Below are 23,647 nucleotides of genomic sequence, written 5' to 3' on the forward strand. Positions count from 1 at the left end.
CGCTGTGTTGTAATAGATACTAGTGAGCCTATTCAGTTCTTTCAAAGAAGAGGTACCTGCCAGACGTCCTGAAGCACACCCTCTGTTTGGATTTTCCAAAGAATATTTTCTTAGGGTGAATTAGACAGCATCTTTGACTCTTCCCATAAAAAAAAATTAAGCTTTGCAGAAACCAAAGTACACTTGGGCATCACTTTTCTGTTTTTTTTTTTTTCCTTTTCTTTTTTTTCCTGAAGGCTTTATTGTCTATTTCCAGAGAAGAAAAGATGATTGATACTCTGGAACTCACTTTCATGATTTGGTGGTGTATGATGCTGTTTCATCTCTTGCATGCTGACATTCACTGTATGGGGTGTAAGTATATTTTTGCAGACATAATCTGAGAGACAGGGTTTAATTCTTAATTTATCAGAGATATTTGCAATTAATCTGGCAATTGTCATCTTAAGCCTGACAGATACTATCCTCTGCATTCAATGAAAACAATAGCGTATCCTTACTGAACTTCTTCTGTAACACTTTCAGCAGAGGCACAAGAATCACCTATTACAAGCGTGAAAATGAACTGGAGAAAAATGGAACTGTCCTGGGAGAGCAGCAAGAATTTCTCTAAGTACACATGCACCCTCATGGACAGGGATATGGAAAGTATACGAAAAGAGGTAAACTTGCTATGCTGTGAGACCACATGAGACTCGTAGAGAATTTAGAGAGACAGAGCAAGAGACGCTTCAAATAAAAAGTGAGTTCCCCAAACACTGCCATGGATTTTCATTATGTCAGGTTCTTCATTTATTTCCCAATAAATTGGATCATGCCTGTAGCACAGGTTATGTTATAAGCCTACATTATCCAAACAGAAAAGTAGGAAGCTTGATAGAAAGAGAGATAGAAGTGGCTTATTTAGCCTAGCAAAGCAGATGTCTTAGTTAGAAATACATATTAGAAAATCACATCACATCTTTATTGAAGGTTATTAGTATAATGCCAGCTTTCTTACCCTTGGGGAGGTCAGATGAGGACTTCTATTTTGCTTACTCCTTTGATTAAATTCCATTGTGGTTCCCCCATTTATTAACCCTCTTCTGTTCCACCACTGGAGCACTATCAGCCTTCTCCAATAGCTGCACACTAGCGCAGCATTCAACTCCTTAGCTGCAAAGCTTTTTGTGTTATGCTTTAGATCACTCGGCTCCATTCTACATCACCCTCAAGAAGTAAAGGAAAGAGTTAGCTCTTGAGCCTAAAACAGGTACATATACACGCAAGATTTTGGCCATGTGAATTGAGTTTCTTGAATTGCACTTCAACAGCCATCATCATCTAACACCAGCACTGGAAAAACAGAGAAATAAAACATCATGTTCTTTTTCAGGTGAATAGTCCACTATGCAGGTTTCCAGTGGAACAATACGTGCCTCTGCACAAAGGGGTAGACTTTGTCATTGAAGTGCCAGACACAAACATCTCAAAAACTTGCAGCTTTATCCCTGGAGGTAATGACTGTGGTCTGGGTAAGGTCTTCTGCAGTTGCAATCTTTTAAAGTCAAACATAGCCTTAGAAAATAATTCCTTGCCCAGGAGGTAACTGCTTTATTTTCTATTAAAAATCGTTTTTTGCAGATCTGCTAAGGTTATTTGCTCTGTAATGAATGTTTCCACCATTCTGCAAAACTACTACAGATGTATGAGTAATTGCATTATTCTCTTTCATACTAGGGCTCCAAAATGCCACAAAATTACAGTGGTTCAAGGGTGGTTTCAGATAACTGTGCTGGCTGTTACAACTTAACATGTTGGTGCCTATTTCTTTATTAAATGCTTTTCTGCTGGGCTGTTGGTGAGATTGTCAGGAGCCAGACCAGAGTTAGCTAAAGGCACAGTCTGGGGAGCAGTGAAACCCGTAAAATGGGAGGAGAGAGGAAAGCAGCTAGGGGCAAACTGGATGCAGCAATCTCCTCCTCTGGCCCTGGGGTGCACACGCCCGCACACACACACACAACACACACGTGCACATTCCCTCAGCTGCTGCGCACCCACTGAGCTAAGGCAACTGTTTGCAAAGATATGCCGAGCCTGGCCCATGTGGGAGTTAGTCAAAGTGGGATTAGGCAGATCCTAGGTTCGTAATTCCAAACCTGAAGTTTTTACGGCTCGTTTTTCCCTTCCTTCTTAACTCAGAGTACACTAAAATTGCCCAGTCACCACTGATCTGCAGCAGTGATGAGCTTGCTCATATCTGAGCAGAGAAAGTACTCCCTACTCCCCTCTTCCTGGGGACTTGACAGAGGAAACACTCTCACAGTGACCCTCAAAATACAAGCCAGGACACAGCACCTCTTAAAAACTCTTGCTTTCGGTGTTCCTCCCCAGCTGGCCCTAGCCTCCACTCATGCCAGTTCCCCAGGGGACGACTCCGTGCTTCCATGAGGGTGCCGGAGGGCGCTGGGGGCAGCAGCAGAGGAAGCCTCCACCCTTTTGCTGAAATTGGGGCACACCACAGAAAGAAGCAGAAAATTACTGAAAGAGAGAGAGAAGGAGGCTGAGCACGCCAGCCCAGCCCAGCCACGAGGCAGCTTCCAGAGAAATGAGGTTCTCACTTCGGTGTGCTCCAGAGAAGGAAGAGATCAAGTCTCTATCACCCACATCAGGGTGGAAAGCTCTAGCTTGGAGGCTGTTTGATCAGAGGGCCCCACCTTGCTTTTAAATGTCCCAGCTTTTTAAATGCTGTGTGTAAGCACTTCAGGAATGGATTGCTGAGAACTAATTTTTAAAGGAGAAATACTTCTCTCTGCAGCACCAAGGATGGTGTTAAAAAGCAATGTGCCTTATTTTAACCATGTGAATGCTCTACTCGCTCCCAGGTTTCACAGTTCAGAGGCAGTCAAAATATGGTGAGTCCAGCTTTTTCTCAGTCATCATGCCTAACTCAAGCAATAACCAGCTGGAATTGCAGGTCTCTCACATATTCAAGCATGTGCCAAGATCCTCCAGCTGAGAGCAGTCACACGATTTTTCCTCATTACGGATATTCCTGTATTTGCAGGCATGAATGGGTCAGCAATTGAAAACTTCTCCTGCGTGATTTATAATGTTTCCCTCATGAACTGCACTTGGCAGGCAGGCAAGGATGCTCCAGGAGATACTCAGTATTTTCTCTACTGGCAGAACTCGAGGTAAGTAGGTCTGCTTGAGTCTAAGGAAGTCTGAATTCTCATTTGACACATCACACTGCCCATGTTTAACTAAAATACTATATACAGAGACGATGATGTGATGGAATGTGAGCTTTACACTAAAGATGAAAACGGCAGAAACACGGGATGTAGATTCCTAAATGTGAGGATAGAGACTGAAAAAGCTTACTTCCTGGTGAACGGGTCTAGCAAAGACTCCTTGATCCAGTTCTATGATGAGTACATTCCACTGTATAAAATTGGTAAGTGAACATTTTAATTTTATTGTTGCTTTATAAAATAAGGATAAGTGGGGATTTTTTTCTCTGAAGAGCTGTGGTCTGTAGCCATCACAGGATCCTGCAATGCAGGACAGACTTCATTCCTGATAGCTGACAGAATATAGTTCAAAAAATTAACTAAAACAAGCAAAGGCACAAGCAGCCTGAAATAACGGCTTTGAGAAGTAGTGTGAACTTTTCCATGGAATCCAAGTGATGAAAAGCAATGGTTAGACTTTCAAGGCCAGTTTTCTGATGGGCTCATTTCTCTATCCCATAATTCCACGCCTCTCTGAAAGCCACAAAAGCTACATGCCCTAAGACGAGAAGGAGGGTTCAACTTGCAAATTAAGAGTGTGTTATTTAAGTATGTGGTTACCTATGTATGTGCTAGGTGTTTAAGCTCCGGTATATATCTGGGACAGGATTCAGTTGCCTAGAAACATGTCTCTAGTGCTGTTTGAGGCACCCTCAGACACTTGAGGCATCCACAAGGCTTGCAGACGTGGTCCAGGACCTGTGAAAGATGAGGATCTTCCTGGGTGTCCTATGCGGTCTGAAATGCACCGCGTGAGGCTGACTCCTGCCTGCAGCCCATGCAGGCTGTAAAGCCCAGAGCTACTCAGCCAAGCACGCCTGCCCAGTCGTATGCCAAACGGCTTTGCAGACAGCATGGGCACTACTGATGAGGTCTCCACTCGCTATAGTGGTTAGACACTTAGGTCACACCTAGTCCACTACATTGTAGGCACTCAAATTTAGATGACTTGGTCTTCTTCCTGAATACTATCACACGCACAAAAATTTCCTATAGTTTTTTCCCACAGAGACTTGCGTTCTTAATGTGAAATTTAGACGTAGAAGAAAATAGCACTCTGCTGATTGCACTACTGAATTGCACAAAATCCTTCATGCTTTTTTTACATGAACTTCAGTTACTTCAGAAGTCCAACAACTGAAGTGATATATTCCCAAGTTTTGCCACTGTACTTTACTCCTATTTACCAGACAAGATTTCTTAACATCAGTACCACACAGTTGTACATCAGTTGCCTCAACTTCACGTGTATTTTACTATGAACACGAGTTGTGGCTGATTACTGACCATGTCTACATTAATTCTTTCATTTCTTTCCAGAAATACTAACTCCTCCATTAAATGTCACTGTCACTTGTACTAGAGGTTCAGCTGGTTGCGTAATTACATGGCAACCACCCCGTACAAGTCACGTGGAAAAAGTACAGTGTTTTCAGTATGAAATTAGCATACAAAATAAGGTAAATGCAATTTCTTGGTTTGTACTTGGCACCTTACCTACATACATGCATATCTATAACATGCAAACTTCTGTTTCCTTTATTTATTGACTTCTCTCTCCTAAGCTGCGGTGTCCTCCTGCTCTGGCTCTGCTGGCCTTGCATCCCACCACTCACGAGCTTATTTCATATGAATCAGATGTGTAAAGCAGAAAAGCAGAGGAGAGCAGGGAAACGTTACGAGGGGTCTCTGTCCAAAAACTGGGAGACTACCCGAGATGCTCTCCCGCATAAGCACGCCTCACAGGAGGTGACCACATTACGGTAGCCCAGGATCTGCTATGAGGACCCGGACTGGGTGACAGCCTCCAGCCCAGGCCGGGACCCCTCACGCTCGCCCTGCTTCCCTGGGCACCTTGGCTTCAGCCACCCTGATGGCATTTTGCAGCTTCTGCACATGGGACTGTTTTGCCCCCCTCAGGCTCCACATCTCTCCTCCACCGCCTCTCCCGCTCTGTTGCCCTTCAGCAGCCTTCCCTCAAGCGGACACTGCCCTCCCCTCAGATGCTGCCCTTCTTCCACCGGAGCCTGGTTGAGCCAACCCAACCCCCGTCTGTCTACACAACATACGCCACAACCTCCATTTTGAAACTGGTGCTGAAACAGAAGCCACTCTTCTGAGAAATTAGGTACCAGCAACTCAGGGGAAAGTTCACACAAGCCTAGGGTAGACGTCTGCAATGGATCCGTTTGCTTTTCAGTGAGTTATCCTCTACTCTTTCTACAGTCAGATGCGGTGTTACCCATCTCCTTCCAAGGCAGATGACAGACAAATCGTGTTCCTAAAGTGCTTCTTTCTTTCTGTTGGCTATAAGAGAGCAACGTAAGATGGCTGTCTCAGAAGTGAACATGTATGTACCAAAAGTGAGATGGGATTTCTCCTACATTATAGGCAAAGTGCTGTCAACTTACCGTAGTGACGACAGCAAAAGAGCAGAACAACATAGAATGTGTCTTTGGCCATAGCTGAGGTATGTCTGGTTTCCACCAAGTACGAAAGAGCAGAGAGGCTGAGGTATCAAATCCTCCTCCACAAATCCCAGTGCCTAAAGGGCCTGATTTTAATACCCCTAAGGACAAAGCGCAGGAAAATTCTGTGAGCCTAGGATTTTGACAAGGAGGCAAGAAATAGCACTCTTCCTCCTGTCCCTGGGATACCTGTTTCACCATTACAGAATCACAGAATCACAGAATGGTAGGGGTTGGAAGGGACCTCTGTGGGTCATCTAGTCCAACCCTCCTGCCGAAGCAGGGTCGCCTACAGCAGGCTGCACAGGGCCTTGTCCAGGCAGGTCTTGAATATCTCCAGAGAGGGAGACTCCACAACCTACCTGGGCAGCCTGTTCCAGGGCTCCGTCACCCTCAGAGTAAAGAAGTTCTTCCTCATGTTCAGACGGAACTTCCTATGCTTCAGTTCGTGCCCATTGTCCCTTGTCCTGTTGCTGGGCACCACTAAAAAGAGTCTGGGCCCACCCTCTTGACACCTACTCTGGAGATATTTCTCGGCATTTATAATATCCCCTCACAGCCTTCTCTTCTTCAGGCTAAAGAAGCCCAGCTCCCTCAGTCTTTCCCCGTAGGAGAGATGTTCCAGTCCCCTCATCATCTTCTTTGTAGCCCTCCTCTGGACTCTCTCCAGTAGCTCCTCATCTTTCTTGAACCGAGGAGCCCAGAACTGGACACAGTACTCTACATGGAGCCTCACTAGGGCAGAGTAGAGGGGGAGGAGAACCTCCCTCGACCTGCTGGCCACACTCCTCCTAATGCACCCCAGGATGCCATTGGACTTCTTGGCAACCAGGGCACACTGCTGGCTCATGGTCAACTTGTCCTCCACCAGGATACCCAGGTCCCTCTCTGCAGAGCTGCTCTCCAGCAGGTCATCCCCAAGCCTGTACTGGTGCATGGGGTTATTCCTCCCCAGGTGCAGGACCCTGCACTTGCCCTTGTTGAACTTCATCAGGTTCCTCTTCGCCCAGCTCTCCAGCCTGTCACATGAATGACACCAATGCTGTGGCAGACTAGGGCTCCCTGCCTACCCTATTTCCCAGCCACAGCTCAGAAGCTTACTATAGTGGCAACTCTTCAGGCATTTGTAATACAGACCATTTCAGGAAAGATCAGCTGAGGGTTAAACATATATATACAACTGCAATAATGCAATACATCATTAAAACTCAATTCAAAATAAAGCCTGTAGCCTGCAGGCTATTTGGATTGCCTGGATTTTGTATCTTGCATGCATTAATAGTATCTGCTTGGTAGCTATTTCAAGGAGCAATTGCAGTACACGCAGCTTTCCAAATGGCTGGTATAATTTGACAGTAGCATCTTGTGTGAAATACTTAGAATGTTTTACTCAGAGATATAGGTTACAACGTGACTAAAGCAACATCATCCAAACTGTTTTTTTCTAAAGAAATACAGGTTACCTGCTGCAGTCAGAACGGGTGGGGGTCTGTAGATTCCTACATTTGGGTGTGAAATTCACCTCACAGGCTGAGAAACCTTAATGTGGGTATCTGCAAAGGAGCACGGATACCCCACAACGGTCAACGTGCATCTAAGGCTTCGTGCAGCTGAGTAGTAGGTGCCTCATTCCCCTTAAAGTTCTGTATGGGTACTGGAGGTACCAGAGGTACCTACATGGAAATGGCAGGTATACACAGAATCACAGAATGTCACACCTTTCAGGAGGGGGCACCTGAGGTAAGCCAACTAAAATGGCACAGCACACTAAAAGTTTAAGTAACTCATTTGCACCCTCCCTGTTCACAGCACAGGCTGATGACTTCCATCGTGTCCTACATTGAAAGACCTCAGCTGACAATGAGTAATGGGGAAATACTAGTCTACTTTATAATGCAACATACATACTGGGTGTATTCTATGAAACGAGACATTCCTTCCAATAACATCTTTCTTACTTTTCCATAACACGAGCCATTCTTCTGACATTACAGGCGAAAGATTTTCCCAGGACCTCATCTTTCCAAAGTTTTCCGGGATCCTTGCTAAAATCTCTGCTGTTGATTTGCTCACTCATTTTTGAACCTGTTATTTTTTCAGAATTTTCAGGTTCTTTGATCCAGGTCAGCGTCTGATTCTAGTTAAGTTACATTTTCATTGTATGGGATGTGCAAGTAGCTCTTCACAGTACTTCGGGGAAAGCTCCTGAGTATGTGTCACTCAGATGTCTAACAAAGACTTTGACAGAAAGGAGGGTAACTTTGCTGTTCACATCAATTTTCTGCCCCATATTACCAAACTATTGTGAAAGCACAGCTTCCAGATAAGCTGTGTTTGGAGGATGATTTGATTGCTTGCATAATTTGGATATATTTCTGCTGGATGAGAATGCACAGTGTAAATATATCTTACGAGGCAAACACAGCTTCTCATAACCACTGACAAACAATCATGTCTCCTTCCTTTTCTAAAATGAAACAGAGGAAGCCAAAACTGTGAATAAAGTGCTATACTCTGGCACATTACTAGAGAAGAGTATCCAACTGATTTTTCAGTTTAAGATTACTTGTGATCTTTATAAGCAAGAAAATGAGAACAAAAGAGGGAGAAATATTTAATTAATTCACAAGAAAACAATAAAAATTAACGTTTGTCTTTGGTTTGCAGGATGAACCCAAAGAAGAGAAAAAACATCCTTCTGTAAGAGTAAATATTCTTGTCATATATAAATTTGTGCTTTTGCCCACTTAAGCATATAAATACTATTATATAAAATATGGTTACTTCTACAACTATGGTTTTTGTATCAGTATAGAAATGAGAATTCAGGAAAATATGTTCCTGTGGTATCTTTATGTGTAAACTTTATACATTCCTTTTGGATGGGGTAGCTTATACTAGGCAGAATTTTCCATACATTTCACAAAACTTCATATTTTCTATTTATTGCACAAATAGATTTTGCTTAAGACAGATGTGACATTTTCCTTAATAAAAACTGGAAACATTCTCTTGCTCATATCTGTTGGTGGAAAAATATCACTGTAGTTCAGGACAGCTAGAGAGAGGGAACCCCAAGATCTTCAAAACCTGTGGAAAATAATACATGCTGTCAGTCTTCCCCTGACAAATGCGTGGTCCTCTTGGCCCGGGAAGAAATTTAGGCTTGGCAGATTCCAGACTTTGTATAAAGTACCATGAGGCCAGATGATACATATCTGTTATTAGATTGCCTCAAAACCAGTAAGCCTGTTTAGCAAAGACAGACACCATCCAGGAAACATCTGCATGATTAATCCCCACAAATGCTGCAAGGTGAATTTACAGGGTACTTCTCCAGTTTCAGCTTTCTGTCCTCCTGGATTTTTAGGATCCACAAACAAGGACAGGGAAAAAAGTGTCCTTAAAGCATAATAAAATAAAGACCCAAATAAACTTCAAAATCCAACTTCAAACTTCAAAAACCAGAAGGATTCAATAGCAGGATGCACTAATTTATTATGGTTTTAGATTTGGAGAGAAAAACATTTAAATAGTACATACCTACAAAATAATACAAGTTAGTTTTTTATAGAAACTATATCAGGAATCTAAACCCAAACTTTTATTAATATTTGCCTATGGGGTGAAATGCAGTCTGATTGCTTTGGTTTTAGGTAAGAAACAACAGATATGAATTCCAAAACTACAATGAGAAAAAAAATTACATTCTGAAAATCAGAGCGCGTGGAAAAAACTGTCTCGTAAGCTCAAGCTGGGGGGAATGGAGTAAACTCATTGAGTTTGGTAAGACTAAGAAATATGATTTTAACACAGATTTTTTTTTTCAGTATTACCATGTTTGCCTCCCTTTCTCTCTCACGCTCATAGATATGAATAAAATCTTAATTCTTACCCAATCACATGGAAGTAACCAGGTGGAAATTATTAACACAGAGGAGAAGCTCCAGTACTATGGCAACAGAGGCTGACACCAGCCTTTGAGTAGCTGGCATTGTGAAAGCAGCAGTTACTCAGATGCCCAGGTTACAGGAACAGGCTGAGACAGACCCAGTCTTGTCTTCAGTCCGAAGTGCTGAGGCTGCCTTCCAGTTCTTTTGCCATGAATACCATCCCCTTCCTTCCACATCTTCCTTTTCACCCTTTCCTCAGCACTCTTTGTACATTTCCACCACTTTTGTTCCATTATTCGTTCTGTGACTCTGCTTCTTCTTCTCCTTTTCTGGATTTTATTGTTTTTAATTCTGTACCTTTTAAGTGTTTGAAATGTGTTAAAATGCGTCAAGTGTAGCTGAACTTTTTGATGAGGTTCTGTAAAAAGTCAAGTTGAAGTCCTTTAAATTATTCAAAAAATTGGGTGAAATTTGCATTCATTACTGATAGTCACAAAAGGTAGCTTTCTGGCATGCTAAAATATTTCTCTGTTGGATGCTTCAGGAGAAGGGAAAAAACCCTCTATTTTTGTGATTTTACTTCCGATAGCACTTGGAACAACCTTAGTGACACTGCTCCAGTATTGTCTTTTCAAAAGGTAAATCAACTTTATTGATACAGAAACTATCTATATAGTGTTATTTCTATGAAACACATTCCTGCTATTTCCTGCCTTCCTGCCTACAAACATAAATAATTTATTTATTAATGTCATAAAGTATTAATACCAGCATTGTTTCGGATGTCACTTTGACATGCAAAATCACTACAAGTGGAAAAGGTGGAAAGGATGTTAGTAAGTGATTGATTCCACTAGATCCTGCAAAAACATTTCTGTTCCTATTTTTAAGCATTTAATACCTACATTGCTTTGAAGCCATTGGCTTCATACAGTACCAGACAAGAGGGAATTACGACAAATGAATGTGTCAGTATTTTGATAAAACTTCTCACTGAGTGGTGGAAGAAAGTTATGTCACATGACTTATTGAAAGTCATTGTTTAATAAAGTATTTACTGTGACTCTCACCACAGAATAAATTTCAGTTACCCAAGTGATAAGTACAATAATTGTTACCCACCAGCCTACACTCAAATTATTTTCCTTCTCACTTTGTGATATGTAGGGCCACAGCTATTCAGTCTTGAAAGTAAAAAGTGTCCCTAAGGTACAAGACAAAATGTTTGTGTAAGTTATCTTACCAGTATTTTTAATTTCTTACAATTCTTTTTGTGCCCAAAGGTATTGCAGTTTCAAAAGCGTATTTTCTCCCATTCCACAACCAAGAGACAAATTTAATACATCAGCTGATGAAGATATCCAGGTATGCTTTCTTTTCAAATCAGTCAAATTTATTAACTATAAACCATGATAGGCCAAAGACTAGAACTGGCATATGAAGAGGAGAGTTAAATTTGGCCCATTAAAAACTAACTTGCTCCCGTGCAAAGTATGCTGTTTTGAAACTAGAAATGCTCTGTGTCAGTGCTGAGACTAGTGATTTTCTGTACATATTTGCAACCATATTTTAAGGCCAGTTCTCACTTTTACTGTGACTGATAATTTCTGCATGTGCCAGTTCTGCTGGGTTGCAGTTCATACTTTGCAGATAATCTAAGCAAGGAAGCATTTGCCATTAGCATTTTCAAATATCAACAATCACAATACAACATGAATATATATGTAAGTCTGACCAATGCTCATGCAAAAATACTGTTGCATTGAATCATGAAAAGCAGGGCTGGAAAGCCTCACCAGCTTAACTAGCATTCCTGTTTGCTTCAGCACAGGATTAGTCACGACAGTTCTGATGCTCTGTGCAAATTGTGTTTGACCAATATTCTGTAGCACCCTTATGTGCAGTCTATTCTACTGTTTAACCATCCTTACTTTTAGCAAGCTTTTTTAATAGCCTATTTTATTGCACTTAAAATCTGTTACTTCTCATCCTCGTTCCTTTACAGTATCTTACACACTTGCACACTGTCAACAGCACCTCAATTCCACCGTCTTTCTCTGCATGTCATGACAACCAGGCTTCAAATCATTCATGTTTCTCTTCTGATTTGTCTCTGCCAACAGTGGTTTTCATTGCAAGGGAATGCTTTATATCGGCCAGCTAAAGCAAAGATGTGCTTTAAGCCAGTAAGTCAGGCTAGCTGTTTATTGCCTACAATGTTTCAGTGGTCAACACCACCCTTTTCAGAGGCTTTCAGAAGTCCTCACACAAATTTTCAACAGTCCTTTACAATGACTCCTCAAAGCTGTTGCGACTAAAACTTTCCAGTTTTGGTAACTACGCACCAGCACGCTGTTTTGTCTTCGTTGTCTTTGGTCCTACAGTCTTTGGCTTTCACAGAAGGCAGGTAGCAATGGATGAGTTGGATACCTTGGTAGCTGTGGTAACTTGGATGAGTTTGTATCTTAATTCATAAATACCTGACATCTCACTCCATATTAGGCTGCCAGAGCTAAGGCTATAGAGCAGCAGCCCACAGTCCACCAAATTAAGAAACAGTAATTGCTAGTAAAGTAGTAAGCAGTCCCTCAAAAACTGCAGACCCTCTGGATTGCTTGCTTTTTCTAAACTTGAGGAGCTTCCAAATTCTTGTACATGCACTACCAGAATTGTTACTCAAATCACTCCACTACAACCCAGAAAACTGTGGATGTGGTTTTGTAAATGGTGGCACCGGCACTTCCACACAGCCAGCAACTTCTCAGCAGTAACTGTCAGAGACCACATGAAGCCCTCAGCTCAGGTTGCCTCATACCTGCCAACAGGCACTGTGAAGGTATTGTGTAAGTCTGACACGTCTATAAAGTTTCTAGACTCTCCTTTGCCTGTTTTAATCTAGTCTTAAAGCCCAGTATTACTTTACCTTTTCTCTCCACACTCAGGTAACTAACACTGATCGAATGCTGTAATTCCTCAAAGCGGATAGTAAAGCACAAAAAGGTTCTCAGGAGACACTGCCTTCTCCACTGAATACCAGGATTATTGCTTCCCAGCATTTAGTGCTAATATATTCATGAGCTATTTTGAATCTGTAATGTCCTTCAATCACACCTTTTTAAAGCCTGCATTTCCTCATTTGTCCCTACTTACTTGACAGCCTTTCACATTTTCGCATGGTTTGTCCTGTTTCCTTCGATCACTGAAAAACCTCACCATTTACAACCCTCACCTTTCCACACCGAGTTTGCACCTGCATCCTTAACACTCATGTTAAAGAGCTGCCAGCTTTCCTATTCGCTGTGGGTAAGATCTTACCAACCAATTCATTCAGTTCAAACGCCTTGCATTTATTTTATTTCACACATCTTCCTTCATTTTTCAGTCACTCACTTCAAATGCTTTCCTCACCCTCACTCAATTACATTTTAAATATTGTTTTCCTCTTTTCCCGAATTAGATGTTCCAAGAACTTGCAAGGCACACCCTGTGCCCATGCATGGCTCTGCTCTGCGAATGGCCAAGCAAGCCTGCTCTTATTTTTCTTGGCTTTTTTTTTTTTCCAGTATTATCCCTCCTTTTTAAAATATAAAATCTATCTCCCCTCAATATTTTAAGCCCCAAGTCCTGTATCAGTACTATGATCTTGCCCAGCAACTTCCCCTCTCACAGAACTTCAGGTTAACCAACCTAAACCGGTATGATAGCAACCAAAATGTTCTCTCAGTAAGTCTAGTTAATGCCTACATATGGAAAACTCAGACAATACTTACTGAATAAATTTCTTATATTGTTAAGTTAGTTGTCCAGCATTTAAATCAACTTTTGTTCTTTTACCTTCAGCTGACAAACAGCTACCACTGATCATACGTGTTAGAAGTCAAACAATCCTGAACTGTAAATGTACCAAGACGAGCTCCCTTTGGTACTGGTGTATCTAACATTTAGAAATGTTCTCTCCGATCATCAACTGCAACTCCATAGCTTACTGCATGTTACAGAATTTTCTTTCTCTTTAGACAGAATACGTAAATCTACCAAAAAAGAGTTGTACTGAAGAAGTAACTATGGTGGAAGAGATGACCTGACTTTCCAGAAAGAAAACACGCTTGGATTCCCCAACATGAAATAAAATCATGGATCATCCTGAAAACTAAGGAGTCCTTCAGAGCACAGTCTAGCAGTGAATACCATCACCTATAAAACTATTTGTCCCATAAAAATCCACCTAAAATGGAGCAGTGGAAAAAAGTGAAAGAAAAAAATCAGTAAAATTTGTTCTTTACACTTTGTTGAAAAGCACAACGCCCAGCAGCTACGCTCTTCTGCAAACACCTACTGTGAAGACTTGCTTAAACCTTGCTGAGATTTTCTTCATGATGTGAGACAAGGCCTCTCATCCATAACAGAGAAATTTGTATTTATTTCCCATCTCCATTGCTGTGATGTTTCCTTCCTCCGAATACAGCGATTTCCTGTAGGAGGACAGGACTGCTTAAGAATGCTACAGTAGTTAATTTCCCCAGCTGACTGCTTTTATCTACCTAGTGTGTTTTCTGGAGCAGAAACTAGCTATTTAAAGCATTTAAAATTGCCCTTCAGCCTTGCAACCAGCAACACCAAACTGCCACAGTATACTCAATAAGCTTTACGCCAAACAGAAAATGGGGAATGATGTTTGCCCTAAGTAAGAATTCACGCTGGGCTGCCAGTCAGCCATTTCACAAGCTCAGTACTTCCAACGCGAATGTGAACCTCTGCAATATTAATATGGACTTAAATCACATAGATATTACTTATATCTTAAAAATCCAGTGTAACAGTTAAGAAGGAATAAAATCTGTAGTAAGATTTAATAGCTAAATTTTAAATGTAAATATTTCCTTTCTACAATGCATTTTATTTATTGCCTTCAAAGTGTGCAAGCCCTATTTCCAATGCCTTTTAAAAATATAGACTTTAGAAGCTAGTATTTTCCTGTACAAATTCCAGATGTTTTCCTGTCAAAAGTATTTTTCAAAATAAACACATTAGCAAGTAAATGTTTCAATAAGGCAGAAAACCAATGCTTTTTTTAAAAGTCTCATTTATTGTTTGCCTCATGTTCCCACACTGCATAATCATACATTGAAAATTGCTGCTGCATGACTAAGGGAAGCCACATAATTAAAAAAATGAACACCAAGTAGTACATGCTGAGCTCACAGCATAGGTACATTGCAGTTCCACTTAAAAAAACCCACCTACACTTGCATTGATTTATTTTCCTATTTATTCTGGTTAAAATCTAGTTCTGGAGTGGAGGGGGGATGCGGAGTGAAAAATGTCCTCCCCCTTTTAGGGGCTGCTCGAGTAACTGTCATGTTGGGTTCTTCCCTACAAAGCTAGGGCCACCACACACTCAGAGTGAGGTATCCTATCATTATCTCTACCTTTCAAGCCACTGACACAGAAAACCCGAGGCAATGTATTTATATAGAACAAAAACTCTTCCCCTGCCCCCTCCAATTAATATAGTTACAACTGAAATGACAGGTTGATTGGCAAGGTCAACACCAAATGATCAGCCCGCACCACAGGAGCGCTGCCATTACCAAACAGGATAAAAACACTTGCAGTAGGGACATAAAGTTTGCTATTAGCTTGTGTACAAAGTAATTGTGCAACGTACTTACATTCACATACAGATGTTGAAAGCGGTGTTTCTGCAACAGCGAAGGAAAAGGTAAATTATGTCTGAGAGGAAGGTAATAATCAGCCAAAGCCAAGTCATTAATTTAAATACTTCATCTTGAACACCAACCTCAGAAGGCACACAGAAGAACTCGAGACAGCTCAGCCAGCCTCCAACAACTCACACAATGACACACTGTTTCTTTCTTAAGATATAGGGAGAGTTCTTGAAAACACGATTGGAAGATGAGTATCTTTTTCCATTACTGGTCCCCTCCACCATGTCTTTGCAGATTACAAAGTACAAAAGCAAAATTATATACATATGAAGAACAGCACATAGGTATTACATCACCTCAAATAGCAGTATGAGAAATTATTTGATCTGATTTTGGTCTTCTGACAATCCTCAGAACTAGACAACAATCAGTTAATATTGAAGGCTGACCTACCTTGATCTGTATTTTACAGCTACACAGAAGCATACATATTCCCTCCCACAACCCCCATCAACTTCACCTCTTGGAACAAAGCTCATTTCAGATTAAATTCACCTTCCACAGAGGTACTGACCACCGCTACAGATCAGGCCAAACAGTATCCTGAAGGGCACAATCAGCATTTCCAAATAGCAGCAACAATACAACACACAGGTTACTCCGAAGTTGAAGGCATTTACCAGGTTCCTGGGTTTTTGCATGAATGCCATGTTGCTTTCTATATTGAATTTTTTTAAAAAAGAGTATTTCATTTTAAGCTGGTTTACCAAGGGCAAAAGTATTACTTTTTCACTGTCCTTGGGACTTTGGGTTCTCCTACCACTACAAAAGAACCCCCTCCATTTTAAAATCACATGAGCAGTTGCAAATCAATTTCTAAGAATCATGCAAAAAGCCACTTGCAGCAGCCCATCATACACTATCAGGCACAAAGAATGGGAGTGGTTTCTATTAGTATAACCCATGCTTCCCCCCCGTCCCCAAAGTTCTCACATTCAATTATTTCTTAAAAAAAAAATAATCAAGCTTATTCTGTTACAGAGTGCAGTGTAAGTGTATCAGAGGAACCATTATCGAAACAAGTTTTCAAACAAAAGAGGCTTTCCCAAAGCTTTTATGTAGTAATTTCAACACAGAGTAAGTATGTTTATTGTTTTACAGCAGAATGCCCCAATTTAAGAACAAAATTGCTAGATGTTCAGCTGTGCAAAATGGTACATAGTGCTTCAGTACAAGTGGAAAAGAACATGATTTGTTAGCAAGTACTTTCAAACACAATTTTATGGTCCTAGAAGATAGGACTTGAAACCGGGGACTGATCCACAGGCAAACAATTTTTTTCTGCCTAAATTGGACCCAGAACCAATGCCACTTGTTCCTCACTGCTGGGAAAAAAAAAGAAAATCACCACACTGAATTGCCAGATTCAGCATCTTCATGCATGTTACTAAGAAATGGATCAGTCCTCTTTGTCAGTTTCTAGCCCCATCTACAAACATCATCTGGCTCCGATAAATAAGACTCACAGGAATTTCTTGAAGGTCAATGGTCCATAATGGTAGTTATTCTACATGATCTGCTCAACTTGATTTCCAATTCTAATTAGGCTGTTTAAATGACTTTCTTGAATTCATCGTACAGCACAAGCACAAAAGCACCCCCCATGCCTCTGAGAACATTAGACCATGCACCCTTGAAGAACGCCTTTCCTCCCTCATCCCTTGCAATCTTCCGCCAGCAGTCAATTGTTCCAGAGTACATGATATCAGCTGTAGAAAAAGAGCAGAGTGTCATTTTTAACTCCTATAATTCTATCCAAGATGTTTTTAACAACTGCCCTGTTTCACTTCTCTAGCTACTCTGTAATGTGCCACAGCACATTAAGGCTGTAACACAATACCAGTTCAGGCAACAGAAAAGCTTCCAATCTGCTTGCCTAGTTATCGAAAGCTTGGTCACAAAATAAAAACATTAAGTGTTCTTTTTGGCAACTGCAGTGTGCCCCGTTAGCCTTCATTCAATCTGTCACTGTAAACAGGCAGTCCATTTCACATTCTATAAGGAAAAGTCCTCAGCATAACTCCTGGCAAACACCGCAAGTTATGACCCTACTGCATTTCCTTGTATCATTTAAATGTTACATAACTTAAATCAGATTTACAGAACAAGGAAGTGTAAGTGTTGAGGGATGACTACTGGGAAAAAAGCACTCCATCTTGTTAATGCAGCTTAAAGAACTGCACAAACGGAGAGCCTACCTCCTTTGCGTCCTGACTGCATCATCATTCTACGCCGCACTGTATCGAAAGGGTAAGAGACCACACCAGCCACCGCAGTCACCGTCTGGGCAATCATCCAACTGATAACAATATGAGTATTTCTGGGATCTGGGAGCATGCCTGCAATAAAAACAAAGTAATTAGCTTTTTATCTTTTACTTCCTCCTCCAGTTCACTCACTGCATGACGGCTACTTTACTAGACAAAGTATTCTGAAGCACTGTAAAGCCACACTTCGAAATTGCACCAAGACATTTGATAAAATTATAACACGCTGAAGCCGTATAAAAAAAAAAATCAAGGAAATTTCCAGGATTTTTCTTCTCAATAATCAAAACAAGTAACATCTAGGCACCAGGATTCTTTTCAGGCTGGCATAAGAAGAGATCTAACTATTCCCTACTCTTTTTAGAAGGAAGTGTCACTAAGTCATTATTCCCGTGAATTATACTAAACTATAACCTAGTATCAACAACCTCTATGCCCAAATGTCAAGCTCAACAAACAAGTGATTTGATAAAGCATCGCTCAATCCCATTCTGCTAAACACACTTAAATCTGTTTAATGTAACTACAGTAGCACACTAAACAAAAAAAAAGACTTGTAATTTTCTGTAGTTACTGACATGCTTTGCTGGCATTAGGAAAATCTCCTTTGAGGACAAGTGCAAAACCAGTAATTTAAAGTAGCCTGCTGACATCAATACAGGCCCCAGTTTTGACACAAACGCTGCAGTGCCACTGATGTTGGTACCAATACCCCGCTCCCACCTCCACACTCATATAAACTGTAGTTACTACAGACAAACACAGAGCAACATCCAAGAACAGGCATGAAGAGACAACACAACTCTGAAAATAGTTTATCAGATCCCCTCTGAAACTTTACCTTTTGCTGTATCATAGATCCCGAAGTAGGCAGCTCTATAGATGATGATGCCTTGGACAGAGACATTGAACCCCTGGTACAAGCCACGCAGACCATCAGACTTGGTAATTTTGATTAGACAGTCCCCTAGGCCAGAGAATTCTCTGTCTGCGCCAGCTTTTCCAACATCAGCAGCCAAACGGGTTCTCGCAAAATCCAAGGGGTAGACAAAGCAGAGGGAAGTGGCTCCAGCTGCACCACCAGAAGCCAGGTTACCAGCAAAATACCTCCAGAACTGAGTGTGCTTGTCTACACCTCCCAGGAACACCTGCTTATACTTATCCTTGAAGGCAAAGTTGAGAGCTTGAGTCGGGAAGTATCTGATGACATTTGCCAAGTTTCCTCGCCAGAAAGACAGCACTCCTTGTTCCTTTGGAATACGCACTACACAATCAATGATACCCTTGTACTGCTTATCAGCGGCAATCTGTTTACTTGCATGTTGCACCTGCGAATAAAAACACGTATTTTGACTGTATGCCTTGGCAGGCCTGCGCTACAGCTGGGTTTAGTCTGCGTACAGTACAAGCCAGAGAGCTGTTAAGCCTGAATGCTCGATGGCACAGACATTAAGCCTGTCCACCACGACAAACCACCCTGGCAGCAAACTTCCAAGCAGCAAAAGCTCCTGGGTCAGCTTAAGTCGTAAGACTTGAGAAGAACCGACATTTATTTGCACTCTGGCCAAGACCAAAGAACTCGGGGATCGGCTCGAGTTAACGCTCACAGGCCCAGGCCAGAGGACGTACGGGAGGGAAGAGCCACCGACACTGGACACCGTTCACAATCCCATGAACCAGGAGAAGGCTCCAGGCCACTCCCGGGCTGAGGCCGGGCCGCAGGCGGCAGAGCCGGCCGTGAGAGGCGCGGCAAGCGCGACACCAGCGCCATGCCCGGGGCTCCCGGCCGCACCGGGCCGGCGGGCTCCTCCCCGGGGCCCGGCCCGGTGTCCCCGTCCCCCCCCCGGGGCCCGGCCGCCGCGAAGGTCACGCGAGTCACCTTGGGGCGCGAGGCCGCCCCACGCCCCGCCTCGCACGGGGTCACGCCAGGCCCCGCGCTCCTACGGGCCAATGCGCGGCCCGGCCGCGCCGTCACGTGAAGGTCACCAAGATGGCGGCGCGCGGACGCCCTTCACCCCCCCCCAACGCCCGCCGGGAGCGGGCCGGCAGGAAGTGACACCCGGAGCCGCCCCCCCGCCCCTCCCTCCCGGCCCCCCACGGCCCGCCCCCACCGCGCCCCGCATAGCGGAACCGGCTTCCCCGCCGCCGCGTCTGCCGGCGCCCGCCGCCCACGTGACCTCCCCGCCGGCCGCCACCGCCTCGCGCGCGCTCTTTGTTCCGCGAGGGCGCGCGCCCGCCCTTCCTCCCCTCTCCCCGTTCGCCCGGCCCGCGGCGGAAGGCGACCGGCTGCCCCCGCTGCCCGCTCCCGCCGGGCGCCGCCGCGCCGCTGACCTGCAGCAAGAGCTTGACCCGCTCGATGGGCGCCACCGCGGTCTTGCTGATAGCGGCGGCGACGCCGCCCGCCAGAAAGTCCTTGAGGAAGGAGATGGCCTGGTCCGCCATGTTCGCGCCGCGCCGGAGCCGCCGGGGAAGAGACGCCGCTGCCGCTCAGGCCGAAAGGGCGGGATCGGCGCCGCGCATGAGCTAAATGCCGGGCCCCGCTGGCCCCGCCCCCCAGCGCCCCATTGGCCGCGCCGTCCCGGGGGCGGGGCCTCGCCGCCCGGGGCGGGAGGGGCCGGGTCGCCTCAGGGCGGCGGTTACGGCGGGCGGCGGGGCGGGGCGGGGCGGGGCGCGGCTCCCTCGCCCTCGCCCCTGCGGCGCCAGTGGCGCACCGCCGCGTCGTCCAGGGCGGCTCGGGCCTGCCGGAGCCTCCCGCCGCCGGCCGCCTCGGTGGGGGGCGGAGGCGGAGGCCGGCCCCCGCGGGGCGGGGCGGCGCGACAGGCCCGGCACCGCTGCGGGACCCGCCTGGCCCGGCCCCGCGGCGCAGCCCGCGAGTGGCCGCCGCTCGCCGCAGTCGCTTTCTGAAGCGTTTTGTGCGCGACCGCGCGCGCCGCGGCGCCCGCGAGGCGGCTGGCGGCCGTTGGGAGCCGCCGCGGGCTGCAGGCGCGGCCTCCCCCGCCGGCCGCGCTCGGGGAGGGGCAGTGACGCCGGTCGAAGGCAGCGCTGTCTGCGCGGGTTCTGTTCCCGCCATCGCCGCGCCGGGGGTCGCGCCGCCGGGCTTCGCCGTCAGTCACTGAACTGGCCCGGGGCCGCGAAACCGGGCCGAAGGCCTTGACCGCGGTGGCGATGGGGAAGCTTGGTCCCTCCCGGCTGCTTGCTTGGGCGCCGAGAGTTGGAGGAGCTGTGCTGCAGGTTGCCCGAGCAGGCGCTCACGGCAGAGCCTCTGCCCCTGCAAAGACAGGCCTGGTCTCCCGTCAGTGATTTCTGCTGATTTTATTGTGTGCTGAAAGTGAAATTTTATTCCTAGCGGCCAAACTTCTCCCTGAAATTATTCTTCCTAAAAGCAAGTCTTGAAATTGTTCTAGCTGCAGGGCGTTAGTTCACGCACACCTTTTGTTACTGCTCTCACTTTTAATGGATGTTTCCTACAAAAGTAAATAAAGCCAAGCGTTTTTTGAAAGATGACTGGTGAACCACAAAGCCGCAGTAGCTGAGGTGTCTGAAACCACTGCTTACACGTCTGTACTTTGCAGGATTTCAAAATGAGAGCGTCTCTCTCGGGGGGCGTGTTGTGAGAACATGATGTGCCAGGCATGGCCCTTGGCTCTGCTGCAGTACCACACAGACCGTGTCTCATACAGCACTATACCATCTGTTTGCACATCAAAAGATATGAAGTAAATGGTGTGCTATTTTATATTCTAAATCATAATACAGACACAGTGAAGTGACTCCTGTGCCCACACAGGGTTAGGCACATGCAGTGTTACAGGCCCATATTTTGGATGTAATGAAAGAAAGGCTGTGGTGCATATTCTCAGGCAGGAACACAGCTTAGTGTGGTATTTTTCTTTTAAAAAAAGCTCGTAACTAAATGTTAATACTCATAGCACAACACTGTGTGCTAGGCTGGGATTTTCTTCCCCATAAAATTTTCTATTGCTTAAAAAAGAACTTCATACTGTGGGACTCTAAAGTGTAGTCAGTTTGAAAAATGAAGGTCAAATGTACGTAACTTCTGCGACACGAAACTGTTCAGTCGATAGTTGTCCTGTCTCATTCACCTTGTGAGCTCAGATGCATCTGACTGGGGGAAATCCTTTTCCCGTTAGCACCATGCTTTTCCTTCTGTTTCTGCACCTTTTGGTTTTTTGTGTTTTGTTTTTTTTTGCTTTTCTGTTCTTTATCTAAACTCACGTTCTGCTATCCACTTTTGTAAGAGCTCACAAATTAAGTAGGGCTAAAAAGGAGGAGGAGGATGTTCTTGAACCAGATGAAATTTCTGCATTTACACAACTGCCTGTTTCCAGAAACCTCACAGAAGGCAGTCGTCTGTCTTGACTCTCTCAAGAAGCTGCTGCTTCAGTTCGTCTGTTTCCAATCTTGACTACACCATTGCAGTAGCAGTTTCCAGACTTCATCAGACAATGTTTCTTTATTTACAGTAGAAAGTGTAACATAAAAAGGTATTAAAATGGTGATGGAGTATGGAAATGATACTGCTTTAACTTCCTGAAACAGAGGCAATGTGTGCTAGTCTGAAAACTGGACTATTCTAACTGCACCAAGTATGATGATCTGATTTCTCAGCAATGTGAATACTGCTGTAGGGCTGCTGACACCATTTGTGGTTGGGTTGTTTCTGAGGGTACCGCAAGTCTTGTGCAGCCACAGCATCGCTGCCATCAAGAAGATTCCAGCATCATTTTACTCAAGTTCGAAACAAATGCAAGCAATCTCTCCCCCTTTTTAAAGGTACCTTCAGAGAGCTGACGTAACGTTTCTTGTCTATAATATTGATGAGAAACTGAGAATGCATTTGCATAATTACCACACATGAAACATGACTACAGACATCCATATTTTACTACTAAATCCATTTTTTTCCTAGGGCTTAACGCAGAGAACAACATCTAACAAATTTCCTGTCAATCTGATGTTGATGTTTGTGAATCCATGTTGTTCCAGTAAGCCTCGATATTCGGAGCCACTTCTCTCCTGACCCTCTGTCTGCACAAGCATGTTCAAAGACTGAAGCAGAGCTGTGCTCCTGTTCTTCTTCTCATCATCCAATACCATTTCAGCCAGCAAAATCCCACAGCCTAATTTAAAAAGAAATGCATGCAACAGTACTAATCCATTATCAGGCAAGAGAATTTCTGCTACCATATATGAGTGCGAAGTATAAGACATGGGTGATTTCATTTATCATTTATGGATTTGCTCTGCTATTAAATGATGAATCCACTATTAAATGCATAATCCACTCCTCTCACAAAACCCAGGAAATTCCCTTCTGCACTATGGAGGAATCAAACACTCACAAGCCAAGACACGTCTCTGTTTTCAGGGGAAGAGGGGATGACTTCTGTAGACTTGGCACGAGGGCTGTGGAAAACAGTAAGACAGGCAGAGTAGTTCTGTCTGCTTGGGAAACATTGCTGCTTCACATTCATACTGAAATGGTGCCCAGCAGACAACACGGTGGACGGCGCGCACTACAGAAGCAGAAAAGTCAACGCTGTACATTATTTCTGTAGGAACGGAGGTTTTTGTGGTGGGACTGACCTAGGGACGCGAGCAGAACTTAAATGATCCTGTTTACACACAGCCTCCTCCTCCACCTTCAGACCCATGAGGGGAAAGGGAAGACAAAAGCAGGCTACTGACAAAACGAGCATTGTTTTACTTGTCGTCTTTTGGCCTTGCATCTTACGTGCTGGTTTCTCTTGGCATGGGAGTGGTCAGAGGCCACCAACTCTCATCAAAATAGCAGCATTTTACAGGGGTTTTAGTACTACCAACCGCTGTATAACATTCATATCTTTCTGACCCTTAAGACAATCCCCTCAGAGCCATTCCTACCCAGACACCTCAGACTTTTAACAATTGATGAAATTAAACATAGCTCTGCAGTTTCTTAGAGAAGAGACTGAGATCTGCAGGTAAAATTGCTGGCTGACACCTCAGTGTTAA

General features: G+C 44.2%; 3 protein-coding genes across 3 annotated transcripts in view; 1 reads left to right on the forward strand and 2 right to left on the reverse strand.

The window, feature by feature from the left end:
• The first annotated feature begins 248 nt into the window (after positions 1-248).
• Positions 249-14,666, forward strand: LOC104326378 (granulocyte-macrophage colony-stimulating factor receptor subunit alpha). Its single transcript, XM_009931161.2, has 11 exons — positions 249-354; positions 526-662; positions 1,376-1,496; positions 3,047-3,176; positions 3,264-3,439; positions 4,596-4,735; positions 8,411-8,443; positions 9,400-9,529; positions 10,181-10,274; positions 10,920-11,001; positions 13,653-14,666. Exons 1-11 carry the CDS (start codon positions 267-269, stop codon positions 13,719-13,721), a joined length of 1,200 nt encoding a protein of 399 aa, XP_009929463.1. The 5' UTR covers positions 249-266; the 3' UTR covers positions 13,722-14,666.
• Positions 14,667-16,417: 1,751 nt separating this feature from the next.
• SLC25A6 (solute carrier family 25 member 6) lies at positions 16,418-20,149 on the reverse strand. Its single transcript, XM_075427600.1, has 4 exons — positions 19,964-20,149; positions 18,474-18,960; positions 17,564-17,704; positions 16,418-17,074 (listed from the first exon to the last, which is right to left on the reverse strand). The coding sequence occupies exons 1-4, from the start codon at positions 20,072-20,074 to the stop codon at positions 16,917-16,919; spliced, it is 897 nt and encodes a 298-aa protein (XP_075283715.1). The 5' UTR covers positions 20,075-20,149; the 3' UTR covers positions 16,418-16,916.
• Positions 20,150-22,519: 2,370 nt separating this feature from the next.
• Positions 22,520-23,647, reverse strand: part of ASMTL (acetylserotonin O-methyltransferase like) — a 30,774-nt gene continuing 29,646 nt past the window's right edge. Inside the window, exon 13 of the mRNA XM_075427620.1 lies at positions 22,520-22,773. Coding sequence (XP_075283735.1) covers positions 22,559-22,773 — 215 coding nt within the window. The 3' untranslated portion in view covers positions 22,520-22,558. The remainder of the gene's footprint in view (positions 22,774-23,647) is intronic.

The sequence above is a fragment of the Opisthocomus hoazin genome, chromosome 1 (genome assembly GCF_030867145.1).
Source record: "Opisthocomus hoazin isolate bOpiHoa1 chromosome 1, bOpiHoa1.hap1, whole genome shotgun sequence".
NCBI lineage: Eukaryota > Metazoa > Chordata > Aves > Opisthocomiformes > Opisthocomidae > Opisthocomus > Opisthocomus hoazin.

Bases quoted from the DNA above. Each gene is read 5' to 3' on its own strand.
- SLC25A6 (XM_075427600.1), bottom strand. From the start codon at position 20,074: ATGGCGGACCAGGCCATCTCCTTCCTCAAGGACTTTCTGGCGGGCGGC. The intron at 18,961-19,963 runs GTCAGCGGCGCG...TTTTATTCGCAG, and splicing joins GGGTCAAGCTCTTGCTGCAG to GTGCAACATGCAAGTAAACA. The intron at 17,075-17,563 runs GTAGGCTCTCCG...CTTTTTCTACAG, and splicing joins GCAGTCAGGACGCAAAGGAG to CTGATATCATGTACTCTGGA.
- LOC104326378 (XM_009931161.2), top strand. From the start codon at position 267: ATGATTGATACTCTGGAACTCACTTTCATGATTTGGTGGTGTATGATG. The intron at 8,444-9,399 runs GTAAGAGTAAAT...CTTTGGTTTTAG, and splicing joins AAGAGAAAAAACATCCTTCT to GTAAGAAACAACAGATATGA. The intron at 11,002-13,652 runs GTATGCTTTCTT...CTTTCTCTTTAG, and splicing joins CAGCTGATGAAGATATCCAG to ACAGAATACGTAAATCTACC.